Below are 19,112 nucleotides of genomic sequence, written 5' to 3'. Positions count from 1 at the left end.
CTATGCGCCAGCTCGGATATCCTAGCTTACTCCTACATGTTGACATTTTATAACGCGTTGCCGTAAACAGAAGACTAGTCGTAAATGTGACACCGTTCATAGATAAAGTTGATTTTAGTTAAAGCTCCGTTAAATCCAAACCATAACCGAAGCAATTCATCAATTATTTGCATTTTTGCTTTATTTTCAGTAAGATAATGTAATTTGTGCTTATACAAATAATCAAATAATTAACGAATTTTAATCACAAAAAAAAACAAGAATAAAAATAAGTTCAATAAATAAAACTTGAATATTTTGCATTTAATAAAACAATAGTGTAAAATTTAATTAAATTCAAAACTTAATTTGGCAGTAAAAATTAAAAACAATAGTAAATAGTGTAAATTAGATAAAAAAAAAACAAATTTGATTGCAGTACTTTATTGTAGCGCCTGAAAGTAGACAACAACTTAAAGGAAGTAAATTGAAACGCCGCAAACTCTCTGCTTGCTTTTTCTACAAGGAAAAGAGCAGGAGGCGCGTTTCAGTTTTAAATAAAATATTCAAAAAAAAAAAAAACTTTAAAAAATAAATACATTTATTTTTCATTGTTAAACGTTAAAGTAAACAGCCTCAAAATTACAGAACAAAAGAATCAAGTTACACGCGCTATGCCCGAGCAGAGCAACGATTACAGAGTCGTTGTCTTCGGTGCAGGCGGCGTGGGAAAAAGTTCGCTGGTGTTGCGCTTCATAAAGGGCACATTCCGGGAAAGCTACATACCGACCATAGAGGATACCTATCGTCAGGTGAGTGCGTATGTTAATGACAGCACAGCAAAGATGTCGCAACAGCTGCATAAATGTTTTTTAAATACGTATCACGCATGTGTGGGTGTGAGTGTGGTGGGTGCGGCAGCGCTTTGCTAGTATTTGTACCGCTTACAACTAAGTACCACTTTAGTAGGCAATTATATTTTGTTTTGTTTGCATGAATTGCTTGTACATTTGTACAATTTTATTATGTTTCTGTTGGTTTTCTATTTTTTTTTTCGATTTTTGTATAACAAAAGGATTTGATTTAATGTTGAAATAGCACGAAACAAAAAAACAAAAAAAAAAAAACAAAAAAAAATCATTTTCAAAACAATTAAAGTCTATTTTTATGCTGAGAATAATAATTTAATAATTTGCTTTATTGTTGTGTTTCCTATAATTTGGTGCTACGAAAATGGTCGTAAGAAATTATTAATATTACTAATAAATTTAATATTCTCCTTCAAAAGAATTCCTACAAATTGTGTTATGTTCCCCGTTTAATATTATTGTGTTGTATACTTTTAGGCTCGCAATAGCGTTTGTCCTTCAAATTTAGCTGTTATTTTATTTGTTGCTCTTGTTTTGGTATCTGTTGCTTGCTATTTTTAATTAAAACCTACTATTTATAAAGGACGCTATACTTTGTGGAAACGCTCTTTGCCACCGTGGCGCTGCCCCTTTCGCTAGTAATGCGTGAGTGTGTTTTTAGTTATAATTAAACACGCAAAGGCTGGCATTACATAGCAACGCGTAGGAGGTTTAATTTAAACCTTTTGTTAGAAGACGCATTGAAGCATAAATTTCCTCCGTACACTTTACTTTTTTATTCCATTTTAACCGCTCAACTTTTGTTTATTTTTAACAAATACGAGTATTTCTTTGTAAACTTGATTATTTGTGCAAACTATATTTTTAAATATTTTCTATAATTCATCCAGGTGTGATATTTTTAATATTACGCTTTTGTGTAATTGTGTAATATAGTTAGGGATCTAAATTCTTAACTGATGCATAAATATACATACTATTCATAGATGTTGGTTAAATCACCTTTAACATTTCATCAACGTTAACATAATAATGCGTTAGGAAATAGATTTTAAACGTTTTAACTTTTCCCCTTTTGTCTTCGCTTACAAATGATTGGAATGATAATAGCTATTGAGAAAATTAGTTGTGGCCATCAGTAGATGATATTCTCAAGTCTTGTTCATCCATTATACAAAACGAACCCTTTATTTACTGACCTTATAGTAGTACCTATTGGCACTTGTGGTTTTTGTTTTTATTTCCAGGTAAGCGTCGTTGTTGCTTCAAAAATATAGTCACAGTCACCAGTTCGGCGTCCGAGCAAAACACATATCTGCTAATAGCTGATATATACTTTATGTTGCCCTCATTCATCGCTAAACCCAGTTTTGCAAATTCTTTTTGGGTAGCAACAAAGGTACCAGTAGTTTGCTACGCCCAATGATGTCGGTATTGTTAGCAAGAAACACTTCTTTATCAAATCTCTTTATTGCCTTTGCACTGCCAGTTGTCTCTCAAAATTTCTTACGATCTTGACACCATTTTTCTATTCCATCTCATGTTTCAGTACCTCGCTAAAGGGAAGACTCAGAACTTTTGGGGTCCCTTTTCTAACTAGATAGGCTAACTAGCTATCATGCTCTAAAATTAAAAAAATAGTCAAGTATATAGACTTTTAAACTGTGTCCCTTTGACTTGAACAGGAGGAGTTGCACATTCTTAAAGGCACGCTGTTCATGAGGTATATGCTTCGGTGTCCTGCCTTTAAGGTGGTACTTCATGTTTGACATTCGTACAGTAGCTGATATCATTATTAGCGCTCAAATGAGCTTTGGTGTACAGTTTTACTATTCCAACCTAGGTTAGGTTAACTGAAATGGAAAGAAATTCTCTTCAAATAGTTAGCAAAGCTGTTTTGATTCTACGTTTGTTATAATAGTGTGCAGAAAAAAGATCATGTTACAACCAACCCTATGTATCGATAAAAACAAGTATCTAGTCAATGTTAATGCTGGGAATGTTAAAAAATGGGGCATCTAATAGCTTAACCCTCGTTCTAGACAAGCCTGGACATAAACACAGGCTTGTTCTGGTGTCTTTTCTTCGATCAGCAGTGGACATGTACTACAGAATATACTATAGGGTAGATCGAGCTTGTCTCCATGCCGACCTACACTTCAGTGCCCCGTTAAAACAGATATTAACTAAGATAGTTCCAATTTGCTTCTGTGTACCAAGTTGAAGTTTCTACAGTTGTAGCAAAGGGAACCTGTAGCTCTCTTGACTTGGCTACTAAGAAAGCATGTACTATTTGCTTGTTGCAAAAAACAATCATAAATCAATTTTCAGCTGTGGCTAAGTGCTAGAATAGAAATTGGAGTTTTCATAGAAGAGGCGATTTCAACCTAATCTAACTTAATTCTTCTAATTCTTTTTCTAGTTCTTTTAATTTTTGAAATGTGCACAAAGACCAACTCAATTACCGATGGTATCGTTTAAATTGCAATCAGTGATATACCACAGCTGCCATATATATATAAATACTGCATCTTTGTAGGTAGAGCAAATCTCGCTAGAGACTCTCGCGAGACGGCGCTGCCAGATCTAATTCCACATATATATATATTTTTTATAAAATATTTGTTATTAGTATTCTTTGAGCCAAAGTGATTGTTTTTGTATGTTTCACCTGCAGAGCTTATAATTTCTAATTTGAAACTATAACATTTTTACTTTAATAAAAAACATATTTAAAGGTTATAATTTTATAATTTTAAGGTTATAAGCTGCAATAAAAATATTTGCACTTTGCAAATAACGGATACCACAGGTTCACATCAATTTCCGGCAATGCAGAGATTGTCGATATCGAAAGGACATGCATTCATATTGGTGTACTCAGTGTGCTCAAAGCAGAGTTTAGAGGAACTTCGACCAATATGGGCATTAATTAAGGAGCTTAAGGTACTTATGCAATTATTTCCATAATACCATTTGTGTAAAAATATGTAATTAGAATAATCAACAACAGGGACAGGATATTGCCAATATACCGGTAATGTTGGTGGGTAATAAATGTGATGAAAGTGCTGAATTACGTGAAGTCTCACAAGTCGAAGGACAGGCACAGGCCACCGCCTGGAGTATATCATTTATGGAAACATCAGCCAAAACTAATCACAACGTAACCGAGCTTTTTCAGGTAAGTTACGTTTTATATACATACAAACACACATACACAGATACATATAAAGAGCATTCTATCACACAAACCTGAAGATGAAGAATTTTTTTTTTGCTGAGTCCTTTTTCTTTCCTTACAGGAACTGCTTAATATGGAAAAGACGCGCACAGTTTCACTGCAATTGGATACCAAAAAACAAAAGAAACAAAAAAAAGAAAAGAAAACCAAGGAAACTAATGGTGCTATACCGGAAAATGGTGAAGGCACCAGTGGTGCCAAAGAGAAATGCCATGTTATGTAAGACTACAGTGAGTCGAGCTAACAAAACAAAGGAAGTCGATGAAAAGTTTTTGCTTGCACAAGGCATGAGGGGAGAGTAAAGAAACCAATTTGCTTTAATTTATACTCGTCGAAGTTAAGTTTGCTTTATATTCGTATTTTTAAGGAAATTTTACTCATTGATTTAAGCGTTTATTATAACCGAAAATTAGTTTAAAGGTTTTTATTTGATATGTAATTTAATTAGAAATTAATTTCATTTTCATTCATCAAAACGCTTAGGTTCACATTTCTGTAATCAGTATGCCTTTAATAAGTAATATTCATCTCTTATTATTTATTTTTTATTTTTATTTTTTTTTTTAAGGATAACTTTTCACTGACCTCAATTAGCGATTTTTCGCCTTTTTTCTTTTAATTTTATGGAATTCGTTACGATAATCCTACTGCAGCGTATATTCTAATCTATTTTGTTATGCACTCGTATAGATTAAGATACAAGGTTGAATCATTAACTCTTACCATAAACTCTTCCTTGCTCCATACTATCCCAATCGATCAAATCCCAAGTTAAAGATAATAGTTGAGATGGTAAAAAATCATTGACTCTTAACATACCCTGCTCTTATGTTAGTGCTTTCAATTTTTACTCCATTTATTTAAAGAATTTATTTATAATAAATAGGTTTTATATTTTCCAAAATTCAAACTCGAGGACATTAGGGAAGAAGAATACCTCCTTGATTTGAGTCAAATCTTCTTCCGCGAATGTAATTATTTAGATTTTGAACATTTTCGTCATAAGGACTACGTACATCTATAGACTACCTTGACGGAAAAGGTTTTTCTTAACCTTTTATTTTTTAAACTTCGTTGAAACCATTGTGTAAGTTCTCAAAGTATTCATTAGTGTTTACGTTTGATTTCTTCAACAAACTACCTGAAAACTCCTTGTATGGGACGCCTAATAGATTTTAATTCACTTATGATTACCTTAATGGAGGCAATCATTATGCGGCCACGTTAACAATCTTACATAAATTTTTTTAATACCCAGCTAATAATGTAAACTTCAATACTCATCTGCTGATAGCTTCTTTAATCTCTGACCGTACATAATCGAGACTACTTATTGAACCTCAGAAATCAATTGAGTATATTGAAAACCGTTGATCTACTTGTGACTTCAGTACTTTCAAACCAGCCTACTATCCAGAGTACAAGTTTGGTTTCCAATTATGTCATCTTATAACCAGCTAATCATTCAAATCCGTATCACTTCCGTGCACTTCAAGAATTTCTAAATTTGCATACGATTGTTTATCTATAAAAAAAACATGGCTATATAATCTTGCATAAATCTTTTTCATATCCAGCTAATAATGCAAATTCAAAATTTGTTTCCAGATTCTTTAATCTTTAATTATAATCGAAAATCGAAACTACTAATTAATCAATCCAGTGTGTCCAAAGCCAATGATCTACTTGTTTACTTCTTGAATCTCTCAAACAAACTGAACATGCAAAGTCAAAAAGTGAGACATATAATCTGCATGTAATCTTTACATTCTCTGAATATGCGAAATCTAAGTCATGTGATTTTTCTGTAGCCTTAATAATCTCATATGTCAGTTCATCATGCAAGGTCTGAAGCACTGAGCCGTAAGATTTGTCTATAGACCAAACAATCTCTGACCATGCAAAATTCAAACTACTAGGCCATGTGATCTGTCTGTGATCTCTATAATCCCATAATCTATTTATAATGTAAAAAAAAAATTTCTGAGCTGTATAGCTGTTCTCTACAATATCATACTCAACTGATCATGCAAAATCAAAAGAACCGAGATATATAATATATAGCCCTCGCATAGTAGGATGAACAAGTAACAAATTATATATTTTTAATTTTAACATTTTTTTTCAATAATATTTATATATTTTCTTTCCTTTATGAATGTGTAAATATAGATCACTGTTAAAACATTAAATAACTTCATATTGAAGACGAAATATATCTTTGCTAAATGTTTGAATTGGGCACAATAGTTCTAATAACTTTAAATATCGACACATTGATATAATCACACCAGCTTATCTATATATCTTCTCTAAATATTTAGATAAGTATAGATAATATGATAAATTATATTAAAATATGCACATTGTGATAACGAACCGTGATCATTTTCAAGATCGTATAATGTGAAACTTGAAACTATGAAATCAAGCTACTATAAACTCTCTATATATATTATCTTTGTCTAACGTTTTAAATAAAATTGGCTCAATTTATGTATACATATTTTAATGCAAAGATATAAAATATTGAGTTTTTCTCTGTGAAAACCTTTTTGACATTAAGCTTATTATTAACAACCATTTCATATGAATTGGATGGAGACTTTTAGGATATAAACCTCCATATAAATAAAATTTTATGTATGAGAAGTTTTAATTAAATTTTTCATGTGGAATGGTTGTTAGTACTAGGCTTTATAAATAAATAAATCTTTCAAGACTTGGCATTTGGCATTGATCATTCCTTCATGTCTTCTCTTTTCATTTAGAAATCGTACCCCATTTTTTTAAATTTTAGTTTCATTTTGTAACTAAATATATTCTTCGCATAATGGTTTATTTTTTATAAATTTAATTTTAATTTTTTTAATTTTATATGATACACACAGCATAAAACATAATGTGAAAAATCAATGTATACATATCAATTTATGTTTGAGATTCCATATGGCTTAGAGACGAACTCATAAGAACTTTTTACTATAACATATAATATAACTATAAAATCACTAAATTTATATCATACCTAAATATATATAAACACATATATATATATACATATAACTATATCAATGTACCACAACTTGCATAAATTGTTTTAGCAATTTTATATTAATTGGCTATCGTTCAAATTACAAAACATATACATAACATATTGTATTATTACTACATACGAGTATTATATATAGTATGATCAAAATTCTCATATAATATACCTTAGAAAGATTTCAATAGCAATATATTTTTAAATAATACCAAAGATGGCCAACAACAACACTGAAGTTAAAATAAGCTTATTACACTGGGTCCTAAAATACATATGTATATGTATAATTTACTTGTACTCGTATATACATATACATTACATTTATATCATAGTATATTACATACCAGAGTATATATATCAATTATATGAAGTTTAAATTTAAAAAAAAATAATAATAAATATATACACTATTATATGCATATGCTCTATATATTTATCTTGCAAAGATTCAGTAATTGCTAAAAGAATTTAACTATATAATATATCTATAACTATATAAACATATATATAACTAAACTTACTCTTACATTCACCAGCTACAAAATGCTTCGTCATTCATAAATACATATGTACACATAAATATATATTTTTTATAACACTCCCACCCATTAGCTCCTAAGTTATATAAACTTCTTTTGCTATACAAGATACTCACCAAAAAAAAAATAAATTATTTTAAATATTTATTTAGTTAAAATTGAGCCTTGTTGTTCATTATACGTATATGAAAGATACCACAAAATAATACTATAAAGTTTATAAAAAAAATATTCAATTTTATAAAAAAAATAGTAACTTATAAGTTCATAACCCAATAAATGGTTAAATAATTTTGTATATATTTAAACTCTTTTAAAATGGCTACAAAAATAATAAATAAAAAATTTATTTGCTGAACTAAATATTTCAAATATTTGTTGTTTAACTTAATTATTAAAAATTTTCAACTTAATTAAAAAAATAAATTTCAAATAATTATAAAACTTGTATGCGATAAAACTTTGTTAATATATTTTTGCCTGATATATATTATAATTTGAAAAAAAAACAATAAAATAATATTGAAAAAAAATTAACAAAATGATTAGTTTTAAAAATTAGTTTTACTTGATTAAATAAAACAAAAAAAAGCTTTAATTGTTTCAAAAAATATTTATACATATATCTATTAAAAACAATTGTATGAACGATATATATTTAACAATATATATATATACAATATATAATTAATAATTTTTAAAAATTATTTGCTTAAAAACATCGAAATATATAATATAATATTATACACAGAAAAAATACATTTATGTAAAAATTTTAAATTAAAAAATGATAATTATTTTAAAATATTTTAATTATAATTTAAAAATTAGTTTTAGTGATTTTTATGAAAAAAAAAAAATTGCATAGTCTTAGTGCCATAAAAAATATATACACAAAAATTAATAATTTTATGTATAAACATTTTATTATATTTAAATAAATAAAAACAATAAAAAATTGCATGAAACCAATATAAAAAGAATTTATAGAAACTTGCATCTGTTTTTAATTATTATTATATGTAAAAAAATTTTTTTTCAATTATTGTATATAAGAATGGAATTTATATTATATATTTTTATTTATTGATATTTATTTATGTTGATTAATTTATATTCATTTAAATATTTTACGTTTTTTTATTAATAATAAAATATATTAATATTATATTATATTATTATATATATATGTTAATATTATATATATTAATATTCTGTTTTATTGGGTTAATTTTTATTTTTAACAAAAGTTTAACGCCATAGACCAATTAATCTATTAATACAGTGTAATAATAATTTTGTTGATTATACAACAATTTATTATATTATTATAATTATAATATTTATTATAAATTCCTTTTAAAACTGAAATTTTTAATATAAAACAGGTAATAATATTTTATAATATATACACTCTTAATACAATTAAATAACATTTTAAATACTTTTTATTTTAAAATATTTAATATTTAGCGTTCTGTGCCAGTCTTTTGTTTTATATACAAAAGTTTTCACTTGCGTTAGTAATAATTTAAAGATTCATTTGCGAAATTATTTAAATTAAATTTTATATAAAAAATAAATTTTTTTTTTATGCCCAGAATTGTGCAAATAATTTTCATAAAAATAAAAAGATTTTGTTATATTTATAGGTATATAAAAATAAAATATACTGAGAAATATAAAATAGGCTATTGGCTAGGATTTCTAATTATTTTTTTTTTTTTTATTTCCTACACATAGAATATATTTCGTGTGTTATTTTCTATAAAAATTATATATTATATGTCTTGCGGCAAGTATAAACATATATAAGAAGAGCAACAAAGGAAAACTTTATAAACCAAAATTACTACAATAACAAATATTTTGGATGATGTCCTATGTTGGAGGATTTTAAATATTACATTTTTTTAAATTTTATTATGAATTTCTACATTAATAAATGTTTTAAATTTTTCTAAATATATCTAAAAAATGTTTAATTAATGCTTTTAATTAATATAAAAATTTTATCTATCAGTAATTATATTTTTTTATGTATAAATATTTTAAATTATTTAGATTATTAATTATTTTTTATATTTCACTTGTTAAAAATAAAAATTTCATTATTATTTCTATTGACTTTCTTATAATTACTATAATTATTTTAATGTATTAATTATTTTACTCGTGTTATTTTTTATTATTCTTAATTCGATATTAATTATTATTGCTTTTTATTAATTATTTTCAATTATTATTAATTCATATATACTATTATTGTACTATGATTATTATAATAATAATTTTTGTTATAAGAATTTTTAATGACAATATAAAGTATATATATATATATATTTAAACTCTTGGAGAAGAAGATTTTATGCATGTCCATGTGGTTTTCTACCCATAAACAGAAATTATATATATTATTATAATAAAAAAAGTTTTCACTTTAAAAGTAATGTATCTTAGGATAAATTGTTTATATAGGTATATTATTTAAGATATAAGAATTTATAAAAAATTTTGAAATGTTTAGTTTAAAAATATATTGAAGAAATTTTGTTGAGCGAATCCATTACTAAACCTGCACTAATTTCCATGCCAGTAATTTTTTAAATAATAATAAATCATATCTATAATATATTAATTATAGTAATGTAACGAAACTGTGAATTTTTATAAAATTTCAAAAAGTAAATAAACACAGAGCTTTTATTTATAAAAATGAATTTAAAATTTTTCATATTAATATTCTTCTATATAATCTTAAACAATTATTAAAGATTCTACGCCCACCTCACAGTTCTTACCTTTCACTTATTATATAAAAAGTTTCACTAACGTTAATATATTATTTATTGCATATTAAATAATTAGATGAATAAATCAGATATAAACAATTTCTATTTTATATAATGAAATGTTCTCCCGAGTAAATAAAATTAATTTATTATTATTTAACTGTTGAATTAAATTTATTTTCGTGCTGTGCAATTAAAATATTCAAAAAAAAATTTTTTTTCTATAATTTATTTTATAGTCGAAAAGTATGCAATAGACGTATTTCTATTTAATTTATTGCATATTATATATACATGCCATAATAAAATAACAAATAATTACCGGAAAAGGAGCAAAAAAATTTTTTATATAATAAAAACTTTTAACTTACATATATACATTTGTGAAAAAATTATTCCAGTTTTATTGCACATACCTTTCAAATATAAACAATTAAATTCTATTCTTTATATATAATAATCAAAAAAAAATTTTATTTTTGCTCAATTAATTTACATTAAATTACATATACAAAATATTACATATTATAGTTTTTAAACAAATTTATAATTTATAGTGTTGATTATTATGTCTCCTAAAATTAAACACAAAATAATATAATATAAAGAAATTTTAAAATTCAATTTCGATAGTGGACCAATTTGAGTATAAGAATTTAAAATTTCAATTAAAATTTATAAATATATTTTTAAAAACATATTGTATATATATATGTACTTATAAAATTTTAATATTAATTTTTTTTCTTATAATTATTTATTGTAACTAGCCTTATACAAACGTTACTCTTGTTTAAAAAATATATTTTTTTGTTTTAAATAGACCTTTAATAATGAAATATTAAATACATTTTTATTTGTGATTTATACATTTTTGAAATAATTTTAATATATGAAATAAATAAAAAAAATTATTCATATATTTATTAAATGATTTATTGTGCCACATTTTACAATCCAGTCGTATAATATAATTAATTATTATTATTATTAATTATTTAGTTGGTATCCAAATTAAAATTAGTAAGTATACATTATTTAATTAAGTCTTAAATTATTTTACAAATTTCTTTTATATAAATAAGTATGATAAAAAATTGACGAATAAATTACTTACAAAATTTTTTACAAAGATTACAGTATTCGTTTTAATAATAATAATTAAATAATAATTGTACCTATGTAATTACAAAAAAAATTAATTTGAAGTTAATTTAATATTTAATTGTATTATAGAATTATAGACAATTAATAATTATGTTTCACAATTTTTACGACTGGAATTATCATTTTTTATATGGAGGAAATAGTCCTACAAATACTTCCAAGACAATATTTTATTAAATAAGGCATATGTTTACATAAAAATTATGTTATTTATTTTTTGTAAATAAACAACGATTTTGTTTTAAATAGTTAAATTCTTTTTAAAGTTTTCGTTTTAATTATTATAACAAAAATTAATGCATTATTGTATAGATATAGGCGTAGTAGCATGCATAAAAATTCTTATAGTAAATAATTACAATGTTGAAACAAATATTAAGCTTTTGCATGACTAAGTTTATAGCAATTTAAAACAAAATTTAAATATAGTAGAAAATAAAATAATATTAAATATTAAAAATCACTTGACAAAAAAATTTTTAAATTCTTTAAGTAACAAGGCATAAAAGGTAAAGGAATGATTTAAGAAATACAACGAATGATATTCATAAATATATATGCATTTGGTAATTATAAAATTAAAACTGCTTAGAAATTTTTTAAAAAAAAGGTTTAATTATTACTTTAAATTGAAGTACTTTTACATTGACATTTATTTTATATTTAAGTGCATTAAACATGAAACATTATTTAAACATTATTTATTAAATAAACAAAATAAAAATAATTAATATATTTTTAATTTAATAATTTGATTAAAAATTCAAAATTTAATAGCTTTTACATATTAAGAAAAACCAAAGAATTTACTTAAAGTAAAACAATAAAGTTTATATAAAATATTAAAAATTTTTGAAACTAAAAATTAATTTAGTTCTGAAACTGGAAATTAATAAATTAAAATTGCAATATATATAATCTTATAAAACATATATTGTTGTTAATTTAAATAATATGTAAGTATTTTATTATTATAAAACTATATTTATACACAAATAATTATTTTAAAAAATAAAGAAAAACTAATAAATTTCAAAAACCATATACAATTTTATTCCAATATAAAAATCTTTATTTTATTTTAATTTTTTACACTTCGTTCATTTCCTTTTAAGTATGCACAAATATGCACAAAATACTATTACTAATAAATTATTTAATTTTCATTTTTTTGTGTATATAAATTTAAAAATATTACATATAAATTAAAAACTCGACAAATTCAAATAAATAAAATTAATAAAAAATTATTACATTAATTAAGATAACATAAAACACAGTTTTAAAATATTAAAATTTAATTCATTTAATACATATATTTATAAGCATAATTTGCTTAACTTATTTTGAGTTCTTTTTTTTCATGCGAAAATTTCTGTTTATATTTTTATTTCACTAGTATTTTCAACCGCATTATCCAATTTTAGTTCGTCTATACATAAAACGTTGGATTCTACTTCACTGGATGCAATCTGATCTATAGTAGAATTAGGTGAATTGGATTTTGAACTAGAGCGTGTAGGAGCTTCTAACATTTCTTGTACTTCTTCCACACCAGAAGCAGCTGCTATCTGTTGTATGCCATTATTAATATTAGGTGTATTACTTATAACATTTAAAAGTAATTTTAAATTTTCACCCGATATTCTATCTTCCGTTAATTGCGGCACACCATGCAAATGTGGTGGATGTGTGTCTATCGATTGATGTTTAGGGCGGTGCAACAAAACAGACCACGCTCTCGGACTTAATATATATTTAAATGTAAGCTTTATAAGATAACCAAGCAGCACTAATAGCAATATGTCCGCAAAATAATGCAAGCCAAATGGTAATTTATCTAAAATTGAACAATATTATATATATATATATATATATATGTATAGAGACATCAAACCTCTAAAAACAGCCATAGTATCTGTACATTTTTCAATGACGAACTGCAATTGTTTCAGTAATAAATCATTAAAATACATTAAAAGCACATGATCGGGTCGACAAAATTTTATATGAATTTTTTTTGTTTTCCTGGAAATATAAAAGAAATAATATGTATGAATGAATATATATTATGATATACAAAAAATGAAATTATTTATAAGCCTTACGAATGTTTTTCATTATTATAAATATTATTTATTCCTATATGTTATTATTGTTATAGTCTATCTTCTAATTTATTCACAAGAACTTGAAAAAACAGACAAATGGATTTAATATAAGAAATATAATACGAGTAAGAGCAATATGGATTAAGGTTGAGAATTGCAATAATATTCATGAGGAATGAAACTTGTGTGAGGATTATCGAATTAAATCAATGTTATCTGAAATTACAGACATAAATTAAGTCTGCTTAAAGCGGTCGAGAATTACAATTAGCGTATATATTAAGTATTGATCAAATTCTTTACAATTAGTTTCTTCTTCTCTGATACTCTGATACATTTGAAACAGTTCACTTATTGCAAAAATATGTAGCTTTATTTCCTCTAAAATGTTGGGCGAAGGCTTCAAACATGATGAATATCATGTCAATATCAGAAATAGTTAGGTTAGATTGAGTAAAGTGGCAGTCCATTAGCGACCATTGCAACTAAAACCAACTACAGAACCTCGTAAACATCAAAAACAAAATTTTGGTAATTTTTTCCAGGTTATCCACGGTGTATTCATGCGTAGAAACTGTATTGGTTGATTTCCACCTTTAATATAAAATAATATCTTTTTATGTGTCAATGCTTCTTTACAAGAAACATTTTAAACCCGGCATTGTGTTTAATAGTTAAAACTGTTATGGCAGTACATCGGCTCTAATATTGGTTGAGTGTACATTCTACAACCAGTCGTTAACATCAACGGTCAGAGACCTATTTAGGTCATTTAAGGCTCTGTATTGTGATTAGTTATGAACAGTTACAGCAGATCTGCAATACGTTTATTTTAGATAGTGGTTGAGTGTGCGTACCACAACCACTTGAATGTACTTTTGTCGCAATTTTATTGTTTGCAAGATAACGGAACAGATTTCTTTAAGACTGAGGCAACTACACAGACTACGATTTATAAAATTGAAGGTATTATTTTTTAATTTTTTTTTTTTTGCATCAACTTTAACTTTGTGGTTTTTTTAACCTCTCTGCTGATACGAACGATCTGCTCCTTTAGTTTTGAAACATCAATTGCAATCTTATAGTGTAGTGAACGAAGTAAGCTAGACCCTACGATGCATTTAGGCTTCATTTATGATATTAGATTCCAAATAAATATCTATTATTATTAAAAAATTACTAACATTATTTTTTCACTTAATGTTTCTTCCTTCTTGCCAAACCAACTGATTGGATTATACCAACGCACATCTTTTATTGCTTCTTTTTCTTCAATATTTTTTATTGCCGCTATAGTTTGAGTATTTTCTAGTTCCTAAAATTAGATTTTTTTATTTATACATTTTTTTTTAAATTAATTAATATTACCCGATTACATTCTAAATATGTTATGACATAGCCTGACAGGAATACAACACCTAAAATTATAACAAAGACTCCAATTTTGTAACGTTTGTGCAAAATACGTCCAAAAATAACTGTGGCAATAGCGATTAATAAGAATTGTGTCTGAAATTAGAAATATAATTAATAAAATACTAAAATTCATTAAAATATAAATACTGAATTTTATTAAAATATAAATACATTATAATAATTAGATTGATTGATATTATAAAGCAAGACACAAGCCTCCATTGGAAAAAGAAAACTATTCTAAATTAATTATAATTTAATTTATTTAGTTTAAAAATTAAAAGTTGTTTGTTTCATAATAAACTTTTAAACAATAATATTATTTTATGTGCAATTTATTTCATTAGAATATAGCTCACCTCTGATGTATGCAGCAAATGCATGTAGTCCTTCAAGAAATTCAAAAATGGTCTTAACCAGTCATTTCCTGTTAAGGAACTTTTGATTTGTTTGACATTGCGAACATTAGCGAAAACTTCCGTTAAAACCGTATCCAAATCGCGTGGATCATTTAAATTTTCAAGCTTCTCCAATTGCTCAGCTTTAATTGTGAATTCCAGAGAACGTTTATAGATAGAAGTAAATTCATCAAACTTAAAAATTGAGCAAAACATGTTTGACATTAATTAACACAAAAATATAATAAATAAATAAACATTTAAGAGTGTGAGTTATGCCGGTCGCGCAAATGACGTCATCAACTTATTGTTATCAATAAAAAGAGCGCAAATTTGGTAAAAATTTTTTTTTTAAACTTACTTCAAATTTATTGCGTTGAAATAAGTTTTTAACGAATTTCTTAAAAAGCAGTAATGCAACTGTGTTATCACTGACTGGGCAAACGGCAGCATCATTATTAATATTTGGTATTTTGCATTTAAGGCACACGTCATCCTCAGCTGCGTCATTTAAACGCTTTAAAGCACTTAAACTGGCTTCTCTTCCCCATGCATTCGGTTCTATCCATTCCTCCTGATTGTATTCATCACTAAGTACACTATTTCCAATCGACAACAGCACTAATATATTTAATAATTTAAAATTCTTTGTCTGCATTGTCGTACAATCATTTTTTCTAGTTAACCGAAAAGCTTGCAAAGTCAAACTCAAACTGTAAAAGACTCAGACCATTTAAAGTTGCGTTACTAATTTCGCAACAACAACAACAAATTAAGGGTGAGTGTTTACCTGTTCGTAATTGTAAACAAAATCATATGTGCTGTAATTTAGGACAGGGTTGCATTGAGAGTGTATGAGTTCTCTTTGTTTAACAATTGTTTTTGTTTTTAAATATTTTTATCTGCAAAGAAATATTTTTTTAAATTATATGGGCGCTTATTACAATAAATATATTTTCAATTAAACAAACTTCTAGTTAAAAGAAATTTTTCAGTATAATTTTGTTTTGGTTTATACCATATTTGGTAATAAAATGGCGAATAAATCATATAAGATACATTTATCCCATATCGACTATTTGAAAACAATATATCATATAGAATATTTAAATTCATATCGAATAAAAATGATCTTGCACCTTTTTAATATATCAGCAAATATTGTTTAAAAAGTAAATTAAATTTATTGTGTAAGTCCATTTATGAAAATAAAAATTTCATTTTATTTTCAACCTTAAAAGATCCTTAAAACATTCTTTGCCCACCATTGACAAGATAAAAGCAGAATCGTTGAAGGAACTGAACGCTACATCGAAATGCGAAAGCTAAAAGTGCTGCCAGGATTGTCAATTACACAGACCGCAAATGTATCTTTTCTAATCAGTCATTTAAAACTGTTTACATTCGTTGTTGTATCATTTCTTCTCATTTGAAATAGCTGATTTGTCAACGTGCCTGTTGAATTGATTTTTGGCCTGTACCAAAAAAATGTTGAATGAAGGTAAAATATATCTTCAAACCTTATAATATAAACTGAATACTTATTTTTAGCTTCGATTAAGTAGAAATTCCAAAAAGAGGTGCATCGTTTTCAAGAAAATACAACCACTAAGCATTTCTTTACCTTTTTTTGTAAATATTGCAAAAACAGCGTTCTCTAACTGTCTAAATGCCATGAAAAAGTTTCATTAAGGATATGTTCAATATATTCATTTGCATTTGGAACTCATTTGAAACACGTTGGAACTCATGTACACAAAATGAGATCGAGTGTGGATTTCATGTACGCATATGAGATTTTATATGAAGAAATCAATCATTTGCTTCTCATTTGTGATTTTTTACCTAAATCAGTCAAACATAATCGATATTAAAAATAAAAAATAAATTAACAATGAAAATAATAAATAAAAATAGTTAACTTTTGAAACAATGTGATATGCACTCAAACATATATTTGCGTTGCGTAAAAGCTATACTATTTTTTAATCGTCAGATTGAATAAATTTACAACATATCTATTTACCTAAAAAATAGATGCCTAATAGAAAAAACAGAACTTCTTACAGTTGAAAAATATTTTACACGTAAGCGTGAACATCCAACTATACTTTTATAGGTATGTCTTGATTTAATTATCCACTTCATTTTAAAACATAAAACATCGTTTTACAACACTATATGCCGCTACAAATCAGTCTTTATTTACAAATATTTAATAAAAACTTTATTTCACATATAATAAATAAGTTATAAATAAATAATGGAGGTTGATGAAAATAATTTAGGAAAACTAACAGAGCAATCATTTAAACGTAAAGAGCGGCTACTTAAACTACGGGAACAAGCCAGTAAAGCAAATAAAAATAATAGCGAAAGTGGCGAGAAACTACCAAAGTAAATAATTTTTTTTTATACATTATTAATATAAATTTTTTATTAAAGAAATCGTAATTTGTTAATATATTAATTTGTTACAGACCGGTGTTTCGCAGTTATAAACCACTTAATGAAAGCACAAATGCTGAGGTGTTAGAACAGGAACCCACTGGTGACATTGAAAAAGCGGTTGAGAATCAATTGGAACTGTTACAACAACCGATGACTGTCGACGAGATAGACATAACAAATCTAGCACCACGTAAACCAGATTGGGATTTAAAACGTGAAATTAGTAAAAAACTTGATATACTACAGCGACGTACGCAGAAGGCTATAGCTGAACTAATACGTGAACGTTTAAAAAAGAACCAAGATCAAGATATTTTTCAAGCTGTTAATGTTGGCACAGCACATGTAACTGACCAAGTAGATAACGATGATGAAACGTAAAAGAAATTTAGTTGTAGTTTATAGTTTTTAATAGATATTTTTTTTATTCAAATAAAATATGTATGTGTTCATAAATAGTACTTTTTGTCATTTAAAGATATCTCCTGAGATTACATATATTGTGTTAGATATTGATCACACTTGCGTACGCTAGACCCGTATTAACTTACATACTATACTATTCCATTATATAAACTGCAAGGCTTTATACTTTACAGTGAATTTTTAAATGATGATGCTACCAAATTCTGCATATCCCGATAAGTTAATATAGTTTTACAGTAGATCATCATCGACAGATTATTTATCGACCAATTGTAATACTGTTAAAAAATATATATTCTTCAATGTTGATTTTTTAATAATTTTGACCAATTTTAATTGGGTGCTGGTAAGGGTATATAGGTTATCTGCCAGCAGTATTGCTAAATTCTATAGTCTTAAAGTTGTTGGAGCAGAACATTATCCAAGCAGATACTTTATGATCTTCTTAGACAAATCCAGTGATCATAGTCATGATCATGAATCAGCATAAACAGTAAGTTAGCCTCAATGCACTTAAAATAGTGTAAACAGGAAGCGTTACTTTGTGTGTAGGATAAATTCCTAAACAAAACTGTAATATTGCGCTTTGTCTTTTATTTGCCTTGATACAAAGTAAGACAAAACTTAATTTCACAAATATGTGAAATAAATCCACATAACAGGTTAATGGC

General features: G+C 25.8%; 3 protein-coding genes across 5 annotated transcripts; 2 read left to right on the top strand and 1 right to left on the bottom strand.

The window, feature by feature from the left end:
• Positions 1-395: 395 nt before the first annotated feature.
• On the top strand, positions 396-4,587 carry LOC119681549 (GTP-binding protein Di-Ras2-like). 2 transcript variants are annotated; one of them, XM_038094780.1, is made up of 4 exons: positions 396-791; positions 3,609-3,794; positions 3,862-4,032; positions 4,154-4,587. In XM_038094780.1, the coding sequence occupies exons 1-4, from the start codon at positions 654-656 to the stop codon at positions 4,313-4,315; spliced, it is 657 nt and encodes a 218-aa protein (XP_037950708.1). In that variant the 5' UTR covers positions 396-653; the 3' UTR covers positions 4,316-4,587. The 2 variants fall into 2 exon arrangements, with proteins under 2 accessions (XP_037950708.1, XP_037950707.1); XM_038094779.1 differs by having other exon boundaries at positions 3,847-4,032.
• Positions 4,588-12,953: 8,366 nt separating this feature from the next.
• LOC119684360 lies at positions 12,954-16,327 on the bottom strand. Of its 2 annotated transcripts, XM_038098388.1 has the most exons (7): positions 15,926-16,327; positions 15,526-15,759; positions 15,119-15,259; positions 14,935-15,065; positions 13,537-13,667; positions 13,279-13,479; positions 13,055-13,210 (listed from the first exon to the last, which is right to left on the bottom strand). In XM_038098388.1, exons 1-7 carry the CDS (start codon positions 16,220-16,222, stop codon positions 13,149-13,151), a joined length of 1,197 nt encoding a protein of 398 aa, XP_037954316.1. In that variant the 5' UTR covers positions 16,223-16,327; the 3' UTR covers positions 13,055-13,148. The 2 variants fall into 2 exon arrangements, with proteins under 2 accessions (XP_037954315.1, XP_037954316.1); XM_038098387.1 differs by having other exon boundaries at positions 12,954-13,479.
• A 1,451-nt stretch (positions 16,328-17,778) lies between these two features.
• LOC119682706 (coiled-coil domain-containing protein 12-like) lies at positions 17,779-18,646 on the top strand. Its single transcript, XM_038096199.1, has 2 exons — positions 17,779-17,961; positions 18,045-18,646. Exons 1-2 carry the CDS (start codon positions 17,828-17,830, stop codon positions 18,394-18,396), a joined length of 486 nt encoding a protein of 161 aa, XP_037952127.1. The 5' UTR covers positions 17,779-17,827; the 3' UTR covers positions 18,397-18,646.
• The last annotated feature ends 466 nt before the right edge of the window (positions 18,647-19,112 follow it).

The sequence above is a fragment of the Teleopsis dalmanni genome, chromosome 2, assembly GCF_002237135.1.
Source record: "Teleopsis dalmanni isolate 2A chromosome 2, ASM223713v2, whole genome shotgun sequence".
Classification (NCBI taxonomy): domain Eukaryota; kingdom Metazoa; phylum Arthropoda; class Insecta; order Diptera; family Diopsidae; genus Teleopsis; species Teleopsis dalmanni.
Note: the sequence above shows the minus strand (reverse complement) of the source record. Positions and strands in the feature narration are given on the sequence as shown.